Source organism: Acanthochromis polyacanthus, chromosome 6, assembly GCF_021347895.1.
Source record: "Acanthochromis polyacanthus isolate Apoly-LR-REF ecotype Palm Island chromosome 6, KAUST_Apoly_ChrSc, whole genome shotgun sequence".
In the NCBI taxonomy this organism is placed as follows: Eukaryota; Metazoa; Chordata; class Actinopteri; family Pomacentridae; genus Acanthochromis; species Acanthochromis polyacanthus.
Genome location: NC_067118.1, coordinates 28,781,143 through 28,792,024, shown reverse-complemented (window position 1 = coordinate 28,792,024; position 10,882 = coordinate 28,781,143). Strand labels below are relative to the sequence as shown.

Genomic DNA, 10,882 nt, shown 5'->3' with positions numbered 1-10,882 from the left:
TTTATTGTGCTCCTCGGTGGTGGCTGGTTCTACTTTCTAGCCATTACTAACCATTTCCTCATGATGACTTTTTCACTTGCTGCCCAATATATACTGCGTAATTTCTTGCCATTAACATTCCAATTTTCAAACAATCTACTGCCCAAATATATAATTTCACAGTTTATACCAAACCCATGAACCCCTTCCTACTAAATTCTCATGATCTGGCTTTTATGTATCTCCTATGTGTTTCTCTGTTTTCTATGTGCCATCCTGTTCTCTCTCTCCCTTTAAACCTCAACCTAACAGGTCAAGGCAGATGGCCACCTTCCCTGATTCTGGTCCTACCGGGGGGTTTTTTCTTCCCCCTTCCCAGTACATGAGAGTTTTTTTCACCACTTTGCTTGCATAAATGAAATACAAATTGTTACAAACCTTGGATTTGCTGGATTTCTTCACCCTCATATTTAAAGTGCGTTGGGATGATGCTATATAGATAAAAGTGAACTGAATGTCACTGAGAGCAGCACCAGATAATAACAATCCTGTTTAAAAAAAAGCTAAAGATTAGAAGATTTAACTGGAGTCCATTTAGTTCAGATCAGATAGATTTTTTTTGCAGTCTTAGGGAAAATGTCAGCTTTTGCATAATGTCAATCCATGCCTAAATGATTAAGTTTGCCTAACTTTCTGTCAGATATATACTGATTCATTTTCTGTGCATGGAGATGACACTATATAGACAAAACTGAACTGAATGTCACTGAAAACAGCACCAGATAATCCTGTAAAAAAAGAGAAGAAGATAGAGATTACAAGATTTTACCAAAATGGTAACTTCATTGAAGCTGAAGATTGAAGCAAAGCAGCTGCAGATGACGACAACTTAGAAGCTGAAGGTGACCTTTAACAGAAATATGTCCTCAGAAATATGTGAGCATATGAATACGAATATTATTAAAAGAGATGTGCAGTATTAGGCTCCATTAAAGATTTTATCAGCCAACCTTTCTTATAGGCAGAAAGGAAGAAAAAAAAACGTGTAGTTGCTGCAGGCCACATGCATCTCTGGCCTCATGCTGCAGTAAAAAATAGCACCCAGTGATCCAGCAGTGGTGCGTTTGGGTGACAGCAGCGCACATGGCGGCTGGTAGTGGAGGTGGCAGCAGCTCGGCCCCTCGGCCCCTCCTTTGCTCTTCCTGAATGGACAAACTCGCTACCTTCGGTCCACGCCTCCCTCTATCTCATCCTCGGCTCTCCACCGGTAGCTCGCTGCAGCGTCTCGGTACTTTACTGAGCGGTGACTGGAACCAGCCCGAGCCGAGCAGCGCCGCTTAAAGGAGCCTTCTGAACTCAAATCACCGCTGACAGCTGCGAGGTTCAGGCTCTTTTCTCTCCTTCCCCCCCGTGTGACCCACCGGCTCCTTGAATATCACCTCTCTGCCCGGCGAGAACACTGTGTCCTCTGTGGGGAAAAAATGACAGCCAGGCATCGGAAAGGGAAAAGCAACCACAAACAAGAAGATAACTTTTTCAAAAATGAAATCCTGGAGACAGAAGCGCGCTCCGGAGGAAACAACTACACTCTGCTGCTCATTTTATTCCTCATTATAGTAATTGGAGGTGCCACTGGAGCCTGGTTCTGTTTCCAGCAGCACCAAACTTTAACCTACTTATCTGACAATCTCATGGGCATGCAGATGAAGATAGTCAAACTCCAGTCCTCCCATGAAGAAATGCGACAGTCGAGTCATAAGGTAAGGAGATAAACTAGTTAAATTCACAGTTGAGGTTCCTCCAGTGAGCCTGCAGCCTTCAGCAACACAAGATTCTCATGGCCCAGATCCTGTTCTGAATACACCTTATTTCCTTCAGCTTATACTTTTAATACAAACACTCTTAACAAAATAAGAAAAGGCCTCAGCACATGTCCACGGTGCATGTTGTCAGTGGCAAGTAAGGAAAGTTGCAGGCCTCTATCAGATTTCAGAATGCCAAGGGCCTCACTGGAGTGAGTACAAAACGCTGCTATTTCTAACATCCACACAGCTGCTGGCGCTTGTAATGAGGATTATTCTAGAGCCGCACACGCAGGGACACTGACTTCATCTCTAACTGACATATATTCAATATTTTTATCTAAATTCTCAGTGGAAAGTGTATATTATAGTAGTGTGGTTCTGCAGTTGTGCCGAAGATGCAGCCAAAATACTACTAAACCACAAAGTAATGTGCCAAGGCTATTATTAGTCTGTGTTTTTGATACTGAACACCAGTTCAGAGGCTGTTTACAGGCCACCTGAAAGTCTGTAGAACAGAAAATGATCTTTGTTCCACCTGTAATTCTGAAATGACACAATATCTGTAAATATAAGCAGCTTTGGTAGTGTTGTGAGCTCAAGAAATGTGTGTATTCTGAGTTTAATGTGCCAGCATGAATGAGCTGAACCTGTTCTGTCACTAAGCAGAGGTTCGTAGCTGCCTCGAGCTATATCTGCCGTGTCAGGTCCCTTAGCTATGTTTAAGTTGCAGGGTACACTTGTAGAAAGTTAAGCAGGATTTTTGAGAAATACTGAACATAAATCTGCTCCTGAGGGATGGAAACCTGCAAATCCACCTTCAGTTCAGGAAAGTCAATGTGGCAAAAACCTTTGCATAACAGCAGCTCTGCTAGCTCAGTCTTGTTGGGCAGATACTTCCTGTGTGAGCAGTGAGCTGTTTAGTGACTCATAACTTTGCAAAGTTTGAGGGTGCTGCCGAGAAATAAATTAATTAATAAACGATTATGCAGACGTGAACTACTGCACAATCCAGCTGTGCAACCTTGCAAAGTGTTCGCACGAATGCTGTTGGTTCATTGATCTAAGATTGGCTTCTGATGAGTAGAGGAACAAGATCTTCTCTTCATTTTATTCTGAATTTTACAGGAAAATAACATTTTACCATGCATGATCAGACTCTTGAACAGACATCGTCCTTCCAAGCATTTCATTGACTGACAGGAGCTGTAATTTAAAGAGAATTTGAACAACCCTGGCCAACAGGATTCTAAGAAATGACTCCTGCATACATGAGTAGCTTCAGGGCTAAGTAGTGTATAGACCTTGGTATTTAAACTCTCCTTTTATTTTATGATCTATTTTGCCTTGATTTATTATACCCTGCAATGGAAAGTAATGGTAGAAATAGTGTTGTTCATATGAGTTAATTACTATAAAGACCACAGAAAATTACTGTACAATTGTCCTTGGCATTTCAGAACTTGGACTATAAGAAAATCTTCCCATACTAGGTTAAGTTAAAGGACCATTGAAGCACCAAGTCAATGTAAATTAGAGTCTCTTGACTCAACAACTCCTCTGTGTGTCTTGTTGCAGCAGCAAGTCTCTGGGAATGTGGAAGAACGCCTGAATGCTCTTGAGGAGTCTTATGCGCTGGCCCAGAAACAGGTGGGCATGGCCTTGGCCACGGCCGAACAGCTCAAGACGTCCGACCTCCCCGCTCAGGTGCTGTCGCTGCACACGGAGATGAAAGCTCGCCTGTCAGAGATGCAACAAGCGACGGTGTCTCTGGAGCAACTGAGCCAGCTGCAGAGCATGTTGAAGGGGAAGAATGAGGAGTTCGAGGGCGTCAGGGTTCAGGTGGAGGGTCTGGCTACGTTGAGTGGTGAACTGTCCCAGAAGGTCGAGGTCCTGTCGGGGAGCCTGGGTGAAGCAGAATCAAAGCTGGACGAGAGAGCCGGTCAGGTCGCCACGCTGAGCGTCACCCTGGATGGACAGACCGCCGAGGTGATCCGACTGAAGGAGCAGCTGGGCACCTACCAGGCTCAGCTGGAGGCCAGTGTGCTGGAGATGACTGCTGTCAGGTAGGTTGTGGAAAAAAGAAAACAGCAGCTTTTGGAGCTGCACAGAAAATAGCTCCCCTCCTCTGACCCATAACTTTATGTTGACTTTGTGGAAGCCCTGTTGGCTGCCTCTGTCTGTGTCTCCGTGATGCTCCGGGACAATGTTGGTCGGCCTCATATTCACACTGTGAGATTGTCCGGATCTGTATAAACATTTCCTTTTGTATTGATAAGTTGTGGAGATGAATGGCTTGTGTGAGATTTTCTTTGTATGTAAAATGGGTACTCTTTGAAGCTAGTGAAAAGATCAGGCTAATGTGGTTCACAGGCTATTGTTGCCATGCAAAATTTGAAGAAGCCAATACAATTAGACCATGGGGCCTTTTTCTAATATTTTAGCAGTAAAGGTTCAGGCTTCATGGAGCCACACAATTAAAATGATATTATTATAAAAGTCCTAATTTTCTGCACTGCCTGAAAGATAATTTGAATCAAAGACGTCCACTTACAGACTCTCACCACGATTATCTCCTGTCTTGCAGAGAGTTGCTCGAGAATGAACAGTCCCAGCGGCTCCAGCAGGCCAGTGTAGAGGAGCAGCTTGATACGGTACATCAGAGTCTGCAGGATCAGAACTCAGCAGCCCAAAGTCTCCACTCTGAACTTGGGGCTCAGCTGGAGAACATACAGAAGCAGGATACAAAGGTAACCAACACACCGCCAGTCAGTCAGATTTGACCTGATTACAGGACTAAATTATAATTTTCCTTCATACAGACACTGTTTCCAAGTCAAATAAATTAACACCAGCATGACTCCTATGACCTGCAATCAGTCACGTCACCATTTTTCTATACAGCACACTTAAAACAACAGTTGGTGGATCAAAATAGAAGATAACTGGGGTTATGAACTAAATATAAAGTTTAGATTTTCGATTCAAGACCATATACTGTTATTTATGGCTTTAATTTACTTGAGTAAGTTACATATAGAGGTTAAAACCCTTAAAATTTTTCAAAATACTACTTTACATTACTAGAATACATAAAAAAGGAAGAGACCCTACAGTGTTGTTGATTATGGCGATTATCGTAACTAATTTAAACATTAAGTTTAAGACTACAGCAAAAATAATTAGAGAGAAATTTTGTACTAACAAAAATATAGATGATAATCTAACAAGTCCAAGTATTTTCTAGATTCCTTATGAGCAGGGTAATATTCTATTTTTATTGTTTTATTTGAATTGTATTGTTTTTGCATTTGTTTTATTGTATAGTTTGCATTGTTTATTCTATTTTATTTTAGCATTATTGTATTATTTTTGTACATTTACATACATTAGTCAAATACATTTGAACATCTGTTTTTTTTATCCAGTTTATTAAAAGAGCCTCAACTGAAGCTTTTTAACAAATCAGAAGTTACATGTGATTCCTCTTCATATATTAAAAAAATGACAATTTAAATTGAAGTCGTAGAAATAGAGACTGTTTTTGAGATTTCTAAGATTTAAAAGTGCAAAATGAACAGTTTTCTAAGCCGGGTGCATTATTAGATTATACTGTGATGGCAGAAATTCCCTGACAGGCCTCAGCACACATGCTGTCAGCGCACATGGTCTCTTTACTATTTCTGTTCACCGTGTGTCCACTGGGAACCATAATGAGATTTTCATCCTGTGTATTTGAAGGAACTAATTGCCTGGCATGAATTCTCCATTGGATTCATATCTATACTTGCAGTCATACAGCACAGATCTCTGTTTTGTGTGTCATCTTAATCACATCGTGTTTACTCAGACACCTGGATGTCCAGATTGCTGAGGAGAAAATGATTTCCTGTCGAGGATCCAGTCTACCGTGGTCTAATATTGTTTTGCCTGTCATAGATTGCGGGAGAAACTCAAGCTCCTGCTGAACCGCTGGAACAGACAGAGGAAGAAACGGCTCCGGCTGCTGAGGAAGAGACAGCTGCAGGAACTGAAGAAGAAGAGGCACATGATGCAGCTGAGGAAGAAGGAACCGCTCAAGAGACGGAAGAGGAGGAGGGAGAAGAAGAAGCAGCTTCACAGGACTCACCTCTTGATGAACAGGATGACTCTGTGACAGAACAACCAGAGGAGGCAGTGAAGGAGGATGAGACGGAACCAGAGGAGTCAGCCGATGTATCAGAAAAGACAGAAGAAGTAACAACACAGACAGAAGAAGAGGAGGAACATGTAGAAGAGGAGATGCCCGAAGAGGAGAACCAGGTAGCTGAAGAAGAGGCAGCATTAGATGGAGAGGAAGTTCAGGAGGACAGTCATAAAGCAGAAGAGGAGAAAGAGGAGGCTGCAGAGGATGGTGGTGATGAAGCAGAAGAGGAGATGCCCGAAGAGAAGAACCAGGTGGCTGAAGAAGAGGCAGCATTAGATGGAGAGGAAGTTCAGGAGGACAGTCATAAAGCAGAAGAGGAGGAAGGTGGTGATGAAGCAGAAGAGGAGACTGCACCTGAAGCAGAGGAGGAGCAACCTGCTGCAGAGGAGGAAGGCTTAGAAGAAGAGGAAGAACAGCAGGATGTAGCAGCTGAGGAGGAGCCACAGGAGGAAGATGAGGAAGAAGAGTCACTAGAAGACGAGGACAAATGTAAGAACATTGTAGTTTTTTTTAAGAAATAATGGATTTATAGATACACACGTGGACAAAATTGTTGGTACCCCTCAGTTAAAGAAGGAAAAACCCACAATTCTCACTGAAATCACTTGAAACTCACAAAAGTAACAATAAATAAAAATGTATTGAAAATTAAATAATCAAAATCAGCCATCACTTTTGAATTGTTGATTAACATAATTATTTAAAAAAACAAACTAATGAAACAGGCCTGGACAAAAATGATGGTACCCATAACTTAATATTTTGTTGCACAACCTTTTGAGGCAATCACTGCAATTAAACGATTTCTGTATTTGTCAATGAGCGTTCTGCAGCTGTCAACAGGTATTTTGGCCCACTCCTCATGAGCAAACAGCTCCAGTTGTCTCAGGTTTGATGGGTGTCTTCTCCAAATGGCATGTTTCAGCTCCTTCCACATATGTTCAATGGGATTCAGATCTGGGCTCAAAGAAGGCCACTTTAGAATAGTCCAACGCTTTTCTCTCAGCCATTCTTGGGTGTTTTTGGCTGTGTGTTTTGGATCGTTGTCCTGTTGGAAGACCCATGACCTGCGACTGAGACCAAGCTTTCTGACACTAGGCAGCACATTTCTCTCCAGAATGCCTTGATAGTCTTCAGATTTCATCGTACCTTGCACACTTTCAAGACACCCTGTGCCAGATGCAGCAAAGCAGCCCCAAAACATTACTGAGCCTCCTCCATGTTTCACCGTAGGGACAGTGTTCTTTTCTTCGTATGCTTGGTTTTTGAGTCTATGAACATAGTTGATGTGCCTTACCAAAAAGCTCCAGTTTGGTCTCATCTGTCCAAAGGACATTCTCCCAGAAGCTTTGTGGCTTGTCAACATGCATTTTTGCAAATTCCAGTCTGGCTTTTTTATGAGTTTTTTCCAGCAGTGGTGTCCTCCTTGGTCGTCTCCCATGAAGTCCACTTTGGCTCAAACAACGACGAATGGTGCGATCTGACACTGATGTACCTTGGCCTTGGAGTTCACCTTTAATTTCTTTGGAGGTTGCTCTGGGCTCTTTGGATACAATTCGAACGATCCGTCTCTTCAATTTGTCATCAATTTTCCTCTTGCGGCCACGTCCAGGGAGGTTGGCTACTGTCCCGTGGGTCTTGAACTTCTGAATAATATGAGCCACTGTTGTCACAGGAACTTCAAGCTGTTTAGAGATGGTCTTATAGCCTTTACCTTTAAGATGTTTGTCTATAATTTATTTTTCGGATGTCCTGGGACAATTCTCTCCTTCGCTTTCTGTTGTCCATGTTCAGTGTGGTACACATCTTTTCACCAAACAGCAGGGTGACTACTTGTCTCCCTTTAAAAAGGCAGACTGACTGATTATGAGTTTGGAAACACCTGTGATGTCAATTAAATGACACACCTGAGTTAATCATGTCACTCTGGTCAAATAGTTTTCAATCTATTATAGAGGTACCATCATTTTTGTCCAGGCCTGTTTCATTAGTTTGTTTTTTTAAATAATTATGTTAATCAACAATTCAAAAGTAATGGCTGTTTTTGATTATTTAATTTTCAATAAATTTTTATTTATTGTTACTTTTGTGAGTTTCAAGTGATTTCAGTGAGAATTGTGGGTTTTTCCTTCTTTAACTGAGGGGTACCAACAATTTTGTCCACGTGTGTATCACTCCAGTGGCTACAAAACAAATATTGTTTCTGACGTCACTGTCCGACTGTTTTGCTCTAACTATCCCTCATAATCTTGTCTTTTGTCTCATGTTTTACAGAGTTCACGTCGCCAGAAGCATCCATCAAGCAAAATGGGAACTTTCTCAGACTAATATCACTGTCTACAATATGACAAATACTGTAGGAAGGCGTTATTGATTGCTGTTGTTTAGGTGCAGTATTCATCATGTGGTTGCTCTCTGAAAGGCAGACCTGCTCAGAAGAATCGAGTCACGATGCTGGAGTCGGAACCGAAACTTGTACCTCAAAATCTAAGATGGCTGTCTAGTAAAGAAAGGAGTCATTCAGGATTTAACCTGCCAGTAACAACCTCAGAAGCCTTAATCCATAAAAGAATGCCTGTGTTTCAAAAGAGAATCTTTCCACTCTTCACAACTCACACTTTTGTCATAGTTCTGTACTAAACTGGAAAACCAAAAGCCAATGAAATAACAGGAAAGCCAATGCGTAAACTGTTTTATCAGTGCATTTGAAGCCATAAATAATGCCTCTCTTGGTGACATAAAAGTATGTTTCTTTTTGTCACTGCCTGAAATACATCATGAGAAAAAGCAGTAATTTATTTTGTATGTTTACACAGGCAAACTGCCAACTCTAGAGCTTGCAAAAAAAGAAGAAAGGCATCTTTGATAAGTTAAACAAGAGCAATTCCTGAATGTTTTTAAAGTATATTACATACTGTAGTTAGTAAGATTTTTTTTTAACTATTTTTAAGTGCATATTTGTGGTTAAGTGCTTAAAAATTGGAGGTTTGCTTGATATAGCTTTGGGTCAATGTCTTTTTTTTTTTTGCACTTTTTTTTAACTGATTACAATTCCAGCCACACAGAATACACCTGTAGTAATGTCAGATACAGTGATGTGGTCTAAAAGCCTGAGCCCTCTACCGAGAACTGTTTGGTTCCAAGATCAGTATTCTACTTTTATTCAAAAATACATAACATCAGAGACTCTATGCAGCAACTTCTGAAAAAAATCTGTCACTGGAGCTACATTCAGACTGCAAACAAAAAGGGCTTAAGTCAGATATTTCAGTTTAAAAAAAAAAAAAATCTAGTTTCAGTTCTGAATTGTGTAACTTCTCTCTGTGGTCCTGTATCAGACAAAGGTCTGATTTCTTGCAGTCTGAACAGTCATATTGGATTTCATGCAGCTTTCACACCACACTAGATCGACATTCGTCACAATACTGTGCTGGCGGGAGTCGCTCTCTGAATACAAAAAAATAGAGGACGGCTGCGATGGATTCAGTCAGTGGAGAGACTGTGAGATGTTGGACTTCATAAATATTTGGGATGACACTTCTGATGAACTCGCAGACTATTGCTGCATATCATCTTAGAAATGAAACTATAAAAGCTTATTTCAGCCGCCTCCATGTCTTCTCCGGTGCATGAGTCCAGGGCCGTGATCAGTTTACAATGGAAACTGACTAGACATTCAAAAAATATTGTGAAACAGCAAAAAATCGATCTGAGCAATAAATCTGAATTGGGCATTAAGGCTTGCAGTGTGAATGTAGCTTAAGTGAAGCAGCTCAGGGACTAACAGTTTTCCAAATGGATGGAAAAGTTTCACAGAGCCAAACTGCAGCTAAGTTACATTTGCAGGTCATTTTCATTCAAAATACTGATAGCACTTACAATGTACACACCAACTAAAGATCAACACTCTGTACAAGACGTTCAATCAGAAGACGGTTTGTTTCCAGGTCACATTTTAATGACAATCTTTTGACCAAATGGTACCAAAATGTCGCTGCTTAAAACAATAATTCAAAGTAAATGGACAGCTTTTTGATGAGGAGATGGCCACACAAGAAGTTATAGTGCAAAAATACATGTATGCACGTTTGACTACAAAAGAAGCAGAATTTCCACTTTACTCCACAATCACTTCACACTTTGTACCTTTAGGTGGCGCAGAAGAGAAGTTCTGCAGCAGGATACTGACAAATCAGGGAACCTAACTATGACAGGACACTGCATGTGATGGAGGAGCAAGGACTGGGATATCAGTGGCCCTGCCTCCCTGCTGAACACATCTGGAAATGAAAATGGAAAAAACGGACAAAACACACAGTCACATCAGGAAACCTTCCCTGAGATGCTCTGAAATCAACCGAAATAATGTGAATTCTCAAATAATGCAGAAAATGTGTTGAATCCCCGCTGCATACCTGTGACTAGAGCAAGGAACATTAAACATTCAACATTAAATATATCACTAGAAAATGGCCTCTTGAGAAATGATGAATGTTTTTGTATTCATGTTTCACAAATATGGAATATGTTTCTGATAAGTTCTTGGGAGTGCAGTAAGACTTTTGGATACCGCTGTATGTTTTTACGATAACTGATACTTAATGCACCGTTTTTGCCAAGGCAGTGGTTACTGTCAGTCTGACACTTCACATGTTTTTAAAATAAACCCCCGTTCTTTCACTTTTGACTGCTTGATTCTGTGCTGTCAGATTTAATATGGGGAAAGATGCTGTTTTGTTTCCTTCCTACAAGAATACTGCTGTGGCTTTTCAGTCACAGAGATGCTGGAGTATGAACACCTCTGAATGAAACCCTAACCCCCATGTTAAAGGACAGTGTGCCATAATTGCATTATTGCTGCCAATATCCAGTAAATGAGCAAAAAAAAAACAAAACAGTGAACTAATGCCCCTAA

General features: G+C 41.0%; 1 protein-coding gene across 2 annotated transcripts; it reads left to right on the top strand.

Annotated features, from left to right (window-relative positions):
- Nucleotides 1-806: 806 nt before the first annotated feature.
- zgc:66479 (uncharacterized protein LOC327541 homolog) lies at nt 807-10,647 on the top strand. 2 transcript variants are annotated; one of them, XM_051949327.1, is made up of 5 exons: nt 807-1,739; nt 3,363-3,847; nt 4,369-4,531; nt 5,721-6,456; nt 8,242-10,647. In XM_051949327.1, coding segments are annotated over exons 1-5 (1,665 nt in total). In that variant the 5' UTR covers nt 807-1,460; the 3' UTR covers nt 8,244-10,647. The 2 variants fall into 2 exon arrangements, with proteins under 2 accessions (XP_051805287.1, XP_022059816.2); XM_022204124.2 differs by having other exon boundaries at nt 3,360-3,847.
- Nucleotides 10,648-10,882: the final 235 nt, after the last annotated feature.

What these genes read in the sequence shown, in the direction of transcription:
- zgc:66479 (XM_022204124.2), top strand. Translation starts at nt 1,461, where the DNA reads ATGACAGCCAGGCATCGGAAAGGGAAAAGCAACCACAAACAAGAAGAT. An exon ending in TGCGACAGTCGAGTCATAAG is followed by an intron (nt 1,740 to 3,359) that starts GTAAGGAGATAA and finishes GTCTTGTTGCAG; the next exon opens with CAGCAAGTCTCTGGGAATGT. An exon ending in CTGGAGATGACTGCTGTCAG is followed by an intron (nt 3,848 to 4,368) that starts GTAGGTTGTGGA and finishes CCTGTCTTGCAG; the next exon opens with AGAGTTGCTCGAGAATGAAC.